The sequence below is a fragment of the Balaenoptera musculus genome, chromosome 14, assembly GCF_009873245.2.
Source record: "Balaenoptera musculus isolate JJ_BM4_2016_0621 chromosome 14, mBalMus1.pri.v3, whole genome shotgun sequence".
Taxonomy (NCBI): Eukaryota; Metazoa; Chordata; class Mammalia; order Artiodactyla; family Balaenopteridae; genus Balaenoptera; species Balaenoptera musculus.
In genome coordinates this window covers 90,377,391-90,392,761 of record NC_045798.1, presented here as the reverse complement: position 1 = coordinate 90,392,761, position 15,371 = coordinate 90,377,391, and the positions used below count along the sequence as shown (strand labels likewise).

General features: G+C 44.9%; 1 protein-coding gene across 1 annotated transcript in view; it reads left to right on the top strand.

The window, feature by feature from the left end:
- PARD6G (par-6 family cell polarity regulator gamma) overlaps positions 1-15,371 on the top strand; it is a 105,161-nt gene that overhangs the window by 32,715 nt on the left and 57,075 nt on the right. The window contains 4 exon segments of the mRNA XM_036874312.1: positions 3,851-3,883; positions 3,886-3,956; positions 3,958-4,042; positions 4,045-4,071. Of these exon segments, the coding sequence (XP_036730207.1) occupies positions 3,851-3,883; positions 3,886-3,956; positions 3,958-4,042; positions 4,045-4,071 (216 nt within the window).

Sequence of the window (15,371 nt, the reverse complement as noted above, 5' to 3'; positions counted from 1 at the left end):
CAGCAGAAGAATCAATGCTACCCTTGCCTCATTTAGCAATAAATACTTTATATTGAACAAAAGATTTTTTAAATGTTTACTTTGGAAGGCTAATAATCATTTGTCAAGTTTTATAACTATGTTCCAACTTGACTTAATAATTGTAATGACTCAATCTAGAAACTTTTTTACTGTAAAAATCTATTTTTGTTTATTTTATATTACTTGATTTATAAATGTGATAAAATACACATACATAAAATTTACCGTCTCAGCCGTTTCTTAGTGTACACTTTAGTGGTGTTAGTTACATTCACATTGTTGTGCATCCACTCCAGAACACTTTCCTTTTTTCAAAACTAAAACTCTATACCCATTAGAGACAACTTTGAAATATTTTTCACAAAGAGAGCCTTATGGCCTTGGGGAAAATGTTTAATTTCAATTTATCTAATTTTGTTGTAGTAGAGAAGAGTGATAGGGTAATCAAGCATAAATTATTAGGGTAAAATATCAGGGTTAAATTCTCTTGGAGCAGTGTAATGGAAACAAGAGATCAAAGAGAAAAAGGAACCTTGTTGAATTTCTTTTTTTTTTTTTTTTGGCTGCGTTGGGTCTTCGTTGCGGTGCATGGGCTTTCTCTAGTTGTGGTGAGTGGGGGTTTCTCATCCTTGTGGAATTTCTGATTGTTACAAAAGAGCTTGTTCATTCTATTTTAAAATGCACGATAGTAGTATCAAATCACTATGGCATTTAGATTTCACTGACTATATTTAAAAGATCATATGATAAAATATTTTTAAATGAAATATTTACAGCATGCTGGAAATTATATCCTTTGCAACTATTTTTATTATGAAGAATTTAGATGCCAACTTAAAAGTATATTATCCTCTTCATAGTGGTAGGTTTTTCAAAATTCTTGAGGGGATATGTGACATTTGGAGAACACTGCATTAGGGTAGAGGGATCCCTATGAAATGCCTGAACCAACATTGAAGTTCACTGGAGACTCACCACCCCTTTAAGGTGTTCAGCGTCTCACTGGACTGTGTTCCCACGGCAGGACTCACGAAAGGGTGACCGCTGAGCTTAACTCCTTCACCTATTATCCGATAATCAGACCCGTAAAATGGCTCACTCCATTACCAATTTCAAATGAAGTTCAATACTTACTAAGGAATGTTTTAAGAAAAACTTGCCTTAACTGTGCCTGACCTAGGTTAGGAAGTAAGTTACAAAACTGTATCAAAAGTCCAGCTTTCCCTCCCAGCACCCTGGTTACTTAAAGGACCCAGATCCACAGAGTAAAAGAATGGGAGAAAATGTTTACAAAGCATGTATCTGATAAAGAATTATGTGCATATATATATGTGTGTGTGTGTGTGTGTGTGTGTGTGTGTATATATATATAGAGAGAGAGAGAGAGAGAGAGAGAGAGAGAGAGAGAGGGAGGGAAAGAGGAAGCACAGTGATGGTTGCCAGGGTCTGGGGGGCAGGGAAATGGGTAGTTATTGCTTAACGGGTATAGACTTTCAATTTTACAAGATAAAGAGTTAAGGCAGATGGATGGTGGTGATGGTTGTACAACAGTGTGAATGTACTTAATGCCACTGAACTGTACACTTAAGAATGGTTAAGATGGTGAATTTGATGTTATGTATATTTTGCCACAATAAAAAAAAGCTTGAAAAAATGCTTTTATCATATCACATTTCACACCTCTCTTTGCCCAACTGTGGAACTCATTCAGCATATGAAGCATATTCAACATATAACTGGATTGACAAAGCCAGCCTCTTTATCCAACAGAACTCAGACTTTCTGTCAGGAAAAGTCAGAACTCATTTGCACTTCAAATTAACATGTATTTTGAGGAAAATTATTAGAAGAACTGAGAAACAAATTAAAGTTCATCTGAAATTAATTACCAAGTGCAGTTAGGACTAAAACATTGCAGAACTAACTTATTTACTGCATGCTGTTTCTCCTTACTTAAATTGCAGGATGCGGCATAAGTCTAGCAGGAGGGAGAGGAATGAGAGTTACCTGGTGTCCCTTGGATGAAAGTGAGTGTGTTGTGTCCAGTTTGGGGGACTATTCAACTGAGAATTAGATATAAAAGTCAAAAATACTCTTGCTGGTTTCATTAGACATGATGAAGTTCTTCTCGTGTATTTAGTGAAAATAAGGCATATACTGATACAAACTAATTGCTCTGGAAGTCAGCATGTGTGAGATATATGAGACTGGAAAGATGGTGGTTGACTGCTATTGAAATAAACATTCGTGATGTGACTGGGTAACTGATTATGAAAAATCCCATTAACCTTGTGTCGTCTGCTTGCCTCTTGTGTCTGGAACAGTTTTGCCGGCCGGGACGTCTCCGCTGTGGGTAAGGGGCGGGGTGTGCCTTGCTCACTGTGAGCTGCTCTCGTGAGTGCTTGGAGAAAATACGGAGAAGGAGAACGGTGCTTGTCTTCTAAGTAAAGGGGAGAGGACCCCGTCGCGAGGGGAGGCATCTCTGGCAACAGCAGGGGACGAGGGAGAGTGCTCCCCTGGGCCCTGGCCTGCGGAGCCAGGCTTTAGTTTCGATTAGCCATTGAAGGTGGTTTTCCCAAATTTGAAGTTTTTCGTTCCCGGGGCAGTGCAGGATGGGTGTTGTCCTTTGCTTTTAAAAAGGGAAATGGGATCTGAGGCTCTGTTTCTAAGAGATCTGTGGAGGTTGAGGTCTGAAGACTGATTCCCTTTAAATCTGTGGTTTTGTCTGTGTGCTTTGCAGACCAGCACCATCAGCTTCTCCTGGGAACTTGTTAAAAATGCACATTCCTGGGCTGCATTCCAAATCAGGCAGTTCCAGAACTCTGGGGTCCTCCAGGTGATTCTGATGCCTCCCCAAAGTTTAGAACCACTCACACCTGTATGGTTTGGGTCGCATTGCCCTTGAGTAGTTGACATAGTGTCTAGATGATGTAACTATTAGTTTGTGTAAACATTAGACATTTCATTTTTGTGTATTTTGGAACCAATATAATTAGTTGTCAGTTATGTACAAGAGCACAGCATCTGTCCTGCCTGATGAATAAAGGTCCCTTTGGCAAGTGAGGAACAACAGCATGTCCTAAGCCAGCAGCCTCAGGCCGAACAAACAGGCGGTGTCCTTAGATCGCTGGACAGTCCGGCCATGGGAGCTGACCCAGGGTCCTCTCCTGGCAGGTGGCCTGGAGGTCTGCAGGCAACTCTGTGGGCATCTGAGCCAGAGCCAGGGGCTGACAGGAAGGAGGTGGGCCCTGCGTGTTTCCTACAGCAGGAGAGTGAATAGCATCTGTTTTGAAAAGACCTGCTCTGTCCTTTTGGCCAGTCCAGAACCCATGCTCCTGCCCCAGAGATTTGTGAAGCATCTGATCCTTTTGAAGTGCAGCCGTTTGGTCTTTTTAAAAATGCAAATCATATCAAGTCGTTTCCTTCCTTAATATTACAATTGTTCCAGGACTTCCCATTGCCCTTAGGAAAGAGTTCAGAAGTTGCAGCTGGCCTTTGCTTCCCTCCCACCTTTGAGTGTCTAAGGCTGCCCCGGGGTTGTGCAGACACTGTTGCCTGGGCCTGGAGATGCGCCCCAGCGTCCTCAGATGAGGTGAGGGTCCCCCACAAACTGAGCTGCAGCGCCTGTCCTGCACTCAGGACGTGGTCCATGCTGAGTGAGGTGGTCCCTCCCCTCTGGGCTCGCGTAGCCCTGAGGACTGGGGTGCCGTTCGCAGCTGTGTCCCAGGCCTCCTGGAGGCTCTGTAAATGCTCCTTTGTCAGGCGAACAAGCCACGACTCTGCTGCCCTTTCCCTGCTGTTCGCGTACCCGCTGTCTATTTCGTTGTAGTTGGAGCTGAGTTCCGAAGGTTCTCCTTGGACCGTCAAAGCCTGGAAAGTTCGAAGACTTCTACAAGCTGGTTGTGCACACCCATCACATCTCCAACACCGAGGTGGACCATCGGCTACGCGGACGTGCACGGCGACCTGCTGCCCATCAACAACGATGACAACTTCTGCAAGGCGGTCTCCAGCGCAAACCCCTGCTCAGGGTCTTCATCCAGAAACGAGGTTACCGAGGAGGCTGAGCTGCTGCTCTTGCCCGGCACTCATTTAAAAAATAAATGCGCTTTTCTGTTTTGTCTGTCATTTCAGAGCCATGTTACTCTGTTTCCTAGCCTTTGGTGGAGACTAAGAAATTAACATCTGTTTGGTCAACGTTAATTTCTGAGAAAGGCTTAACGATATTTAAGCTGCATTTTCCACCTGAATCGTGTTGACTTACGATTCTTAAATACTGAGGAAAAATAATGTCGATATTTTCAGTATTTTAACTGGATGCATTAGCCAGTAACCCAAGATTGAAACTTCCGGTTGTTAGTATATGTTTTCCGCTGTCTTTTTAGGGTTGAAAAACATGTTAGCTTTAGATTATAACTTCGGTTCACTTTTAGCTCTGAAGGCCTAGCTCTGCTGTAAGTAAGAACAGTATCACTTTCTGTGAGAATAAATCACTAACACAGGTTAGCGGCTGAAAGGTGGGGCACCCTGCTGTGGAATCACTTCTCAGAGCTGCGTGTTAGATTTGTTTCATCGTCTCTGAACTTGAGAGAACCCTAACAATTGTACATGACGTACTGAAGAAAAGAGCCACCTGCAGGCGAGGCCTGAGGTTAAAGAAAGAGGCACCTTATGATTGCCCTGGTCACGACCGTCCCTCCTTCCCTGAGCAGACCTCTGTGCCCACAGCAAGTGCTGACCACCCTGGGGGAGCAGCATGGCGGTGGGGACACCGTACTCGCCGTTGTGGACACCGTACTCGCCGTTGTGGACTTCCGGCGTATGGGGAGGAGAGAGAATGGTCTTAGCCTCTGGGGCAGTGGGGCAGTGGGGCAGCTTCACGGACACTAGAAGCCGCAGCACAGCGTGCTGGGCGGGGGGCCCTCCCGGCTGCGGGAGCCCGAGCCAGGCTTGGTAAGTGTGAGACTGCAGGAGGCCGAGGTGCGGGCCCAGGTGCCTGGCCCTCTCTCCTCCGCCCGAGTCCCCCCTTTGCGTGACGGTGTTCGAAGAGCGCTCGCCGCCAAGCCGTCCGCACACGCCGAGCGCTCAGAGCGTGCTGGCCGGCAGCCCGTGCTCTGAACTGCCGTCCTCTTGTCTGTGCTGCTGGAACGGAGTGTGTAGCGAGGGGGCGGCAGGGGGTCTGCTGACCTCACTTCGGACTGGTTCCCCGGCACCAGATCAGAAAGCTCTGCATCTGCAGCCCTTGTTTAGCCTGGGTGTCCTGCTGATGGTACCGAAAGTCCACACGGCTGTCACTTCCTCACGGTGGCCTGGGGGAACTGGCTTTCGCTCTCCTGTGAGAGCCCCCGGCTGCGGCCCCCTGCGCTGCTGCGCCTTCCCTCTGCTGCGGCCACACCCGCACCCTGCTGCGCCCGCCGGGGGTGGGGGTGGGGGTGGGGGTGGGGGGGCCCGCTGCTCCTCACGTCATTTGGGTGCCTCTTGTCGCCCACCCTCTCAGCAAGGCCTGGTCTCGATTGGCCTGTGTCCCCGCCGCCCCCATCCCCTTGTCTCTTTCTTCTGCTCTCTCTGTGTTGTATCATCAGTTGCCCCCAGGGCTGGCGCGCGGTCCAGATCCCACGTCCACAGCTCTGCCCTGGCCATCCCAGGTCGCGGCGTTGTCTCCCAGGGTGCGGAAGGGTGAGTAGTGGGCGTGCAGCCGTGTGAGTGACGGACGTGCACACGGGCGTTGCCACCCGTGTAGGAAACAGGCCGCTCTGTACTGCTGCATTGGGAGCACCGCCGCAGGCACTCTCGCCCTTTGGAGGGCAGCCCTAGGGACACTTGGCAGCCTGTGCTGTCGAGTCACCGAAGCTCAGGTGAGGCAGGAAGCCGCAGGCGGGGATGTGCCAGCTTCCGCGGGTCGCTCGGATGGCTTTGCTGCTCAGCTTGCTGGCTCAGGCCCTGCCTCCTGTCTTTATTATTTTTCTCTTCCTCTTTCCCTTGGCCTCAGAGGAATAGCCCAGAGCTTAACTAGCTGCCGCAGGGTTTCTAACCGTCCTGTGCTGTAAGGGTGCAGGCTTCGCCTCCAGCCCCTGCCTTTCTCTGTGAGGTGGCAGCAGGGAGCCGCGCTCCTACGCCGCCCCCAGCACTTTCTCACCGGCTCTGCGGCCCCCGACCCTAATGTTCCCATCTGTACAGTGGGAGAACCTACCTCAGGTTATTGTCGGGCTTCGAGAGGAGAATCTTCCTGATGTTCCCAAAGCCTGGCCCCTCCCTCCATCACTGGGGAAACTGGGGAAACTGGGGCTCTCCTCTCCCTGTCCTCAGCGGAGTCCAGCTGCAAAGACGGCACCCCAGTGGGAGAGACGAGGGCAGCCGTGTTTCTGCGGCCGGCGGCAAGCAGGAGCAATCCTGGTGCCCTACGTGTTCCGGAAAGGCTCGCTCACCGTGTGAAAGGGGGTGTCCGCCATGGGTGCGGCAGAGCTGAGGTTCCTCTGGAGGTGACACTCAAGTCCCATGTCCTTTTCCTACAGCATGGGTCCCGAGATTTTGGTCACAGTAATGCCATTCTCATGATCTTACTGTAACCACACCTGGTCTGTAGTTTACTTAATAACTTTCTGTACATTGATGTGTATTGTAAGAGGAAATTGTTTGATCATCACAAATGAAGAGTCATTCTTCTAATAGATGTTGAAAGACACCCACAGTGATGTTTAGGAAAATGAATTTGTTTGCCACTTACTAATCCCCTCCCCAAACCACACAAAGACAGCACAGTAAAACTACAGACCAACATCCCTTATGAATATAGATGTAAAAACCCCTCAGCAAAATAGTAGGATATGGAAAACATGTGTCCGTGGTGGATGAATAGATAAACAAAATGTGGTATATCCATCCAATGAGATATTATTCAGCCATATAAAGGAACGAAGTACTAAAGGGTCCAGACTGCAGTACAGATGGGAAAGAATGCCAAGTGGATGAAACAGCCGTGTGTTATAGGATTCCATTTATGATCTGTCCTCATCCTGTGCAGATTCTGTGTTTGTGAACTCGGTCCAGTTTGTTTGTAACCCAGCGTCAGTACGCAGGGCCCTTTCACAATTGTTTGCAGACGTGCGCAGGTTGCCGACCCGTGTTCCAGACGAGGCTAAGTAGGCACTGCTCTGCCTGCTTGTTTGAGCTCACTCTGTGAACAAGCGTGCTTTTCATGGTCTACTTAGTGCCACATTTTCCACATTTTTGTACTTTTTTGTTTTGTGAAATTGTATTAAAATACATACAACATAAAATTTAGCATCGTAACCATTCTTAAGTGTTCAGCTCAGTGGCGTTAAATACATTCACAGCGCTGTGCGGCCGCCACCATCCGTCCCCTTTTCATCTTGTAAAACTGAATCACTCTGCCTTTTAAACAGTAACTCCCCGTTTCCCCTCCCCCAAACCTGGCAACCACCATTCCACTTTCTGTCTCTAGGATTTTGACAACTCTGAGCACCTCCCTTAAGTGAAGTCATTCCGGATTTGTCCTTTTGTGCCAGCGCATGTCATGAGCATCATGTCCTTCAGGTTCAGCCATGTCGTAGCCTGTGTCACAATTTAGTCCTCCTTCCATTCTATGACGATACCACATTGTGCGTATCCACTCATCCGTTGATGAACACGTGAGTTTCTTCCACATTTAAGCTATTGTGAATAATGCTGCTGTGAACATGAGTGACAGATATCTCTTTGAGATCCTCTTTGAGTATAAACCCAGAAGTGGAATTTCTGGGTCATGTGGTAATTCTATTTTTGATTTTTTTTGAGGAACCCGCATACTGTTTCCCACAGTGGCTGTTCCATTTTACGTCCCCACCAACAGTGTGTAACGGTTCCAGTTTCCCCACATCCACACCAGCACTCGTTGCTTTCTGGTTTTTGGATAATAGCCATCCTGATGGGTGTGAGGTGGTAGCTCGTTGTAGTTTTGATTAGTGTTTCCCTGATTTCTAGTAGTGTTCAGCATCTTTTCACTTGCTTAATGGCCATTGAATAGACATTCAAGTCTTTTGCCCATTTTGTACTAGGTTGTTTGTTTTTGGTTGTTGAGTTTTAGGAGTTTCTATTTATCTGGATGTTGATCCCTCATCAGATATATTATTTGCAAACATTTTCTCCCATTCTGTGGGTTGCCTTTTACTCTGTGGATTGTGTCTTTTGATGTACAAAATTTTAAATTTTTCCCGAGGTCCAGTTTGTCTAATTTTTCTTTTGTTACCTGTGCCTGTGGTATCATATCCAAGAAATCATTGCCAGATCCAATGTCATAAGGCATTTGTCCTACGTATTCTTCTAAGAGTTTTATAGTTTTAAGTCTTCAATGTAGGTTCTTGATCCATTTTGAGTTAATTTTTGTGTACGATGTTAAGTAAGGGTTCAACTTTATTCTTTTGCATGTGGATATCCTATTTTCCAACACCATTTGTTGAAAAGACTGCCCTTTAAACATTTAGTGGTCCTGTCACCCTTGTAAAAAATCATTTGACTATATGTGAGACTCTATTTCCAGGCTCTCTATTCTATCCCATCAGTCTCTATGTCTGTCTTTATCTCAGTATCACACTGTTTTGATTCCTGTAGCTTTGTAATAAGTTTTAGAATCAGGAAGTGTGAGTCCTCCAGTTTTGGTCTCTTTTTCAAGATTGTTTTGGCTACTCAGAGTCCTTTGAGATTTCATATGAATTCCTTTTGTGTATACTATACAGCTATTTTCTTTTTGGCTACCATGATGATTACATTTAACATCCTAAAGTTATAACACTGTAATTTGAATTCATACCATCTTAACTTTAGTAACATACAGAAACTCTGTTCTTTTACAGCTCTATCCCTACTACTTTTGTTGTTGATGTCACAAAATTACATCTTTTTACATTGTGTGCCCCCAGACATAAATTAATACTTCTTTTAAATGCATTAGACTCCTAAATTATGTAGAAAAAAAGATTTGGAGTTACAAATCAAAGTTACCTTAATACTGGCTTTACACTTATAATTGTTTTCTTTTTTAAAAAATGTGTTAATCTTTTGAACCATGTAGAAAACAAAAAGTCCAGTCTAAACCGTTGTTACAATAATATAGCATTTATAATTACCCATACATTTAATTTTATAGAGATCTTTATTTCTCCAGTTGGCTTTGAAATTCTGTCTACTATCCTCTCATTTCATCAGCAGGACTCCCTTGAGCATTTTTTGCAGGGCAGGTCTAGTGGTAACGTGAACTCCCTCAGCTTTCATATATGTTGAAATGTCTTGATTCCTCCCTCACTTTTGAAGAACAGTTTTACTGGGTATAGGATTATTCATTGACAGGTTTTTTTCTTTCCACCTTTTCAATACATTGCCCTTTGTCTACTTGCCTCCAAAGTTTCTGATGAGAAATCTGCAGATAATCTTATCGAGGATGGCCTGCATGTGATGATTTTGCTTCTCTCTTGCTGCTTTCAAGATTCTCTATTTGTCCTTGGCTTTTGAAAGTTTGATTAAAATTTGTCTCAATGTGGGTCTCTTTGAGTTCATCTTATTTGGAATTTGCTGTGCTTCTGGAATTTTATATTCATGTCTTTATTCAAATTTGGGGGCTTCCCTGGTGGCGCAGTGGTTGGGAATCCGCCTGCCAATGCAGGGGACACGGGTTCGTGCCCCGGTCCGGGAAGATCCCACGTGCCGCGGAGTGGCTAGGCCCGTGGGCCGCAGCTGCTGAGCCTGTGCGTCTGTAGCCTGTGCTCCGCGACGGGAGAGGCCGTAACAGTGAGAGGCCCGCGCACCGCGATGAAGAGTGGCCCCCGCTCGCCGCAGCTGGAGAAGGCCCTCACACAGAAGCGAAGACCCAGCACATCCAAAAATAAATAAATAAATAAATTTTAAAAAAAAAAATTTGGAAAGTTTTCAGCCATTCTTCTTCAGATAGTCTCTCTGCTCTTTTCTCTCTCTCTTCCTCTTCTGGGACTCCCATAATACATATGTTGGTCCTCTTGATGGTGTACCACAGGCCCCTTAGGGTATTTTCTTTTTTTCCCCCCAATCTTTTGCTTTCTAGTCCTCAGCCTTGATGATTTACATTTCCCTATCTTCAAGTTCACTGATTCTTTCTTCTGCCTGCTCAGATCTGCCTTTGAATCCCTCGAGGGAATCTTTCAGTTCAGTTATTGTACTTTTCAGCTTCAGGATTTCTTTTTAGTTTATTCTTGGGTTTTCTATATATTTATTGATATTTCCATTTTGTTCATACTTTGTTTTCTTTACTTTCTCCACATATTCCTAAAGTTCTTTGAGCATTTTTAGGACTGTTGTTTTAAAGTCTTTGTCTAATATATCTGCCATTAAGTCTTTTCAGGGACAGATTCTGTTGAATTATTTTCTCCTGTGAATGGGCCATACTCTTTTATTTCTTTGTATGCCTTGTGATTTTTTGTTGAACACTGGACATTTTAATCTAATAACGTGGCAACTCTGGAAATCAGATTCTACCCCTCCCCCAGGGTTTGCTGGGGGGGGGGTGGTTTTTGTTTTTGTTTTTCTGGCTTTTTAAAATTATTGTTGTAGGCTTTCTCTGCCAAGCCATCAGCATGAGGTGTAAAATTAATAACTTCTGAGGTCTTTTCTGAGACTTTCCTTGGGCACGCACAGTCACTTTCTGGTTTTCGCAGTTGTTTTTCAATGTCCTAGTCTTTAATGTCTGGTTCATGAAAGGGGAAAAGAGAAAAAGGGGGGATAAAAGGGCACTCACTTTTGAAATCCCCTTCAGGTCACTTCAGCTTCTTGGGGAGGGGTTTGCAACAATGGGGGAAAGTGTAACAACAATGGCCACCTGCCTCTGGCTGCACCTTTGCGATCAGATGCAACAGTCAGCATCAGAGCACAGATTCCTGGTATTTGCAGGGCAGGGTCCTCTTTGCCCACCCTGGCTCCTGCAAGCTACTCCAGACATACATGCAGAGCTGCCTGCTGTGTGGCTGGGAGTGTGATGGGTGGGTGCTAAGACCTGAAATGAACCAGAGTTGAGGGCAGTAACCTTCTAGTTCTTCCCCTTGAAGTCGTGAGTCTTCAACAGGCCTCAGATTTCCAAATTAGTTACCACAGACAGGTCCTGCCATTGTTGTCCAGGTTGGGGGAGTCCCTGGTGCTCCCTTCTCTACCGTCATCCCAGAACTCTCCTGTGTGTGCATGTGATTTCACTGTTTAAAATTGCCCCAAGCGTAGTGCCAGAGTGCTGTAGGGCTTCTCTGAGCCCAAGGTGGATGGGATGTGCTTTACTTAGAAAATGCTCTTGGCCATGAGTTCGATGTTAATGAATCAATAGTATATATGAAATAAGGCGTCTTAACCAGAAACACACTAACGCAAGTTTATTGCTTGGTGGATGAAAATGTTGTGATCAGAGGCTCACAGGACCCTGCATTTCCTGGCAGCCATGGTTCAGTATTCAGTAATGCAGTGTTCATGGAGACTCTGTGAAACGTAACTACTGTGAATAACGAGAATCAACTGTATATGAAAAGTCTATAGAATGGGCAGTCTGTAGAGACAGAAGGCACATTCATGAGGGTGGGAGGTACAGGGTTTCTTTGCTGGATCATGGAAATATTCTGAAATTCGATAGTGGTGCTGGTTGCACAGCTCTGTAGATATACTAATCACCATTGAATTATACTCTTTACATGGGTGAACTTTATGGGATGTAAATTATATCCCAGTAAAGTTGTTAAAAATTAAAAGTATGAGATTCAAACCAGGCTCTCCTGGATCTGAGTCTCGGCCCTGAGTGAAGTCATCTGGGCTCGTCTCCAGCCTTTATTTCCAAACTTCAGCCATCCTCAATCCGTGTGAATACTTTGACTTTTTAACTCATTTATTTGTACACATTTTTTTTTAAATCGTCTTTTCCCCTGGTAATAGGGACTTTTTGTTCTTCACTTGCGGCCTCAGCTGTGAGCAGCACCTGCTGTCCTGATGCACTGGCTTTGGGACTCAAGACAGCGCTCAGGACACCCAAGTTGGCTCCCAAGGGGCTTCCCTGGCTGCCATCCTTGAACTCATTAGGAATGTCAGTGTCAGGCACAGTAAAATTAGCAGGACCTGCAACATTGTTACCAGTAGAAATTACAGATAGCATTTTCATATCATGTGATCATATCAGCCAGAGATCTTGAATATCATTTACAGTAATCATTATTTTTAAATAGTGCAGATTGTTATTGAATGCATTAGTAAGAAAGCATATGTAGTGTTGTATCCCACACTTGCTTTAGTGTTTTGATCATTGCCTTCAAAGTGATTTCTTTCTTTTGTCATCCCATGTCTCTTACTTTATGCGTTTAAGAACATTATTCTGAGAAGGAGTTCCCAAGCCTCATCAGATTGCTGAGGGTTCTTGGGACTCAGAGTTAAGAACCCAGCTGTAGATAGTCTGCATTTGGGCGCTCAGACAACAGGCCAGCGATGACTGGGATTTTGCCCTCCCGGGACCCCGTCAGGGGCATTCGTGTCCACAGGGGGCAGAGAACCACGCCTTTGGCCTTCACATCTGCAGACTTCTTTCCTTCTGCATTTAGTAGACTTTGTCAGTCCTCTCTCCTGGGCTGGCTACTGTTACCAGCTGTGGGGTTTTTCCCTTGGGTAGATAAAAGATGTCATTGTGCCTTTCACTTTAATGCTTTGCCCATTTAAGTGAAGAAGAAGAGCAGTTACCAGGATGAAGCAGTCACAGTGGGGAGCCTGGATCCCAGATCCTCTCCATCCCCTGCATACTCCCGTCCTCCCCGAGCACGCAGGAACACTGGGCAAACCAGCCCAAGTCAGAGGAGATGCAGGACGAGACCAGCAAAGGAGCTGGGAGTCTATTTTTAGCAGAATAAACAGGAAGTGGAGACACTCACTTGTCACCACTCACCCATCAAATAAACCCTCCCAATACTAGCAACCCCTGTGTTCTCATCATTTAAGAGATGGCCCTTTTACCCCCAGGTCCCGGCCCAGGACCAGGGGAGGAACCCTGATGGAATTTTCAGTTGCTTTCAGATGGGGTAAGGGGCCTCCCAGGGTGTCAGAGGAGGCTTGTTGAAGACAATTATACCAAAAGATTTCCAGCACAATTAGAGGGCTCTCAACTATTTACTTTTAAAATAAACATAAATATTGCTCATTTACATGTGTCTGTTAACCGCTCTTGGCGCTCTGGCATTCTTTGGGGTTTCTAGAATGAGTAAGACACATTTTAAAACTTTTGACTTATCAGAATTTGCATGACTGGGGGCAGGGTGGGGAGGTAGGGGTATTTACTTGCGATGTCACTTAAGTGTGTGGCCGGAAAAAGTAATTAAGGGAAGTTCTTCAAAGTAAAACGTATAGAATCATTGAAAATTTGGTTATAGACACTGGCAGACTCTTAAAGTATCAGGCCTGTAAATTCTGCTTATAAACGCTTTCCTTTGATTCGTCATTAATTAGCAGGAGGCGTGTTTGGCTTTTACGTTGGGGGCTTACTGCTTAGCAGGAAGCACTCAGTGGGTCTAACAGCGTAGCTGCCACAGCTGAATCTCTCTGTTTCTCTCCCCATTTTACTCTCTTTCCTCAGATGCTGCCGAAGGTTTTGAGGCTGTGTGTTGAGGGCAGGGTAAAGATGTAGTTCTGCTGAATTAGCTTCATCTATGCGCCCACGCGTATAGGAACAGGTGTGTGAGAACCTGCAGTTAAACACCCCTCTGCTCTGGGAGCTTTTTCATGAGACACATTTGCTTTTTTAATTGTCACTGATTCCTGGAAGTTCGTGTGTTTGGAGAATTTCCTTTTTTGTTTCTTCCAACTGTGAAAAAGGGCAAAAACTCTCCCACTGCTCTACCGTGGGAACATGCAGAAAACAAAATGCCTGAAGCCGGTGTTCACCCCTGGAGTGGGAGTGGATGGGGGGAGAGAATGTGCTGATGTAGCTCATTAAAAAGCAAACAAAGCCAGAGCCGCCCACCGTCCAGAAAGAGCTTGTCCTGGAAAAGCTGGCCACTCTGTGCAGGCCCTGTCGGGCAGCCTGGGCCTCGCCGTCTCCTGTATGTGGCTCACGCCACCCATGTCACTGGGTCTGCAGCTTCCCCTCCAGCTGAGCCTTTGGGAGGGAGGGGAGAACATCGAAGGCTGATTTTGTTCTCTAACTGTCCCACAGAACACCTTGTGTATAAACAGTGAGAGTTTACACAGATGGAATTGGATTCTCCTCTTTCCTTATTTATTTGCGAGTCATATATACTTTTTATGTATTCAAGCCCATAGTATACTAATAATTTGGATTCTTTTTAAAATCCTTACATATCATAAACATATCCTATGTCATCAAACCCTTTGTGAAACTTTTGTTTTAAAAGATGTTTTTTCTGTTTATAACATATTTGTAAAAGAAAATTCAAACAACACGGAAATAACTCCACCACCCTGAGGTGACCATTGTTAGCAGTTTGGTGAGACCCCTCCAGACCCCTTGGTGTAGATACAACTAGTTGGATATAGTTTCACATAAACAGGGTCATAATACACATACTGTAGAGGTTATTTTAGCCTAGCATCATATTTTTGACTCCTTGTAGATACATAGATATACACCATCTTTTTAACAGACATAGCAGTTGTATGAATTTAACAAAATGTAACCAATCCCATAATAATTTCTATTTAAACTGTTCCAATTTTTCATTATAATAAACTCTGTTGTACCTTTTTATGTACATGTCAGATTCAGGATTAATTGGTAGAAATGTTCTTGCCGGATTAAAAGGCATGCGTATTTTTAACTAAAGTATATTTTTGCCAGTGGACCTCTCTTTAGCAGGGCACTAGAATGACATTTGAATTGGGTCTTTTTAAAACACATCTTTGAAGGCCGTTCTTGTGTGGCATGGAAGCTCGTGAGCTTTGAATTTACCGTCTTTTTTTTTTTTTTTTCTTTAGACATCTTTATTGAAGTATAATTGCCTTACAATAGTGTGTTAGCTTCTGCTTTATAACAAAGTGAATCAGTTATACATATACAATAGGTTCCCATTTCTCTTCCCTCTTGCATCTCCCTCCCTCCCACCCTCCCCATCCCACCCCTCTAGGTGGTCACAAAGCACCGAGCTGATCTCCCTGTGCTATGCGGCTGCTTCCCACTAGCTATCTATTTTACATTTGGTAGTGTATATATGTCCATGACACTCTCTTACCCTGTCCCATCTCACCCCACCCCCTCCCCATATCCTCAAGTCCATTCTCTAGTAGGTCTGTGTCTTTATTCCCGTCTTGCCACTAGGTTCTTCATGGCTTTTTTTTTTTTTTTTTTTCCTAACAAATACAGT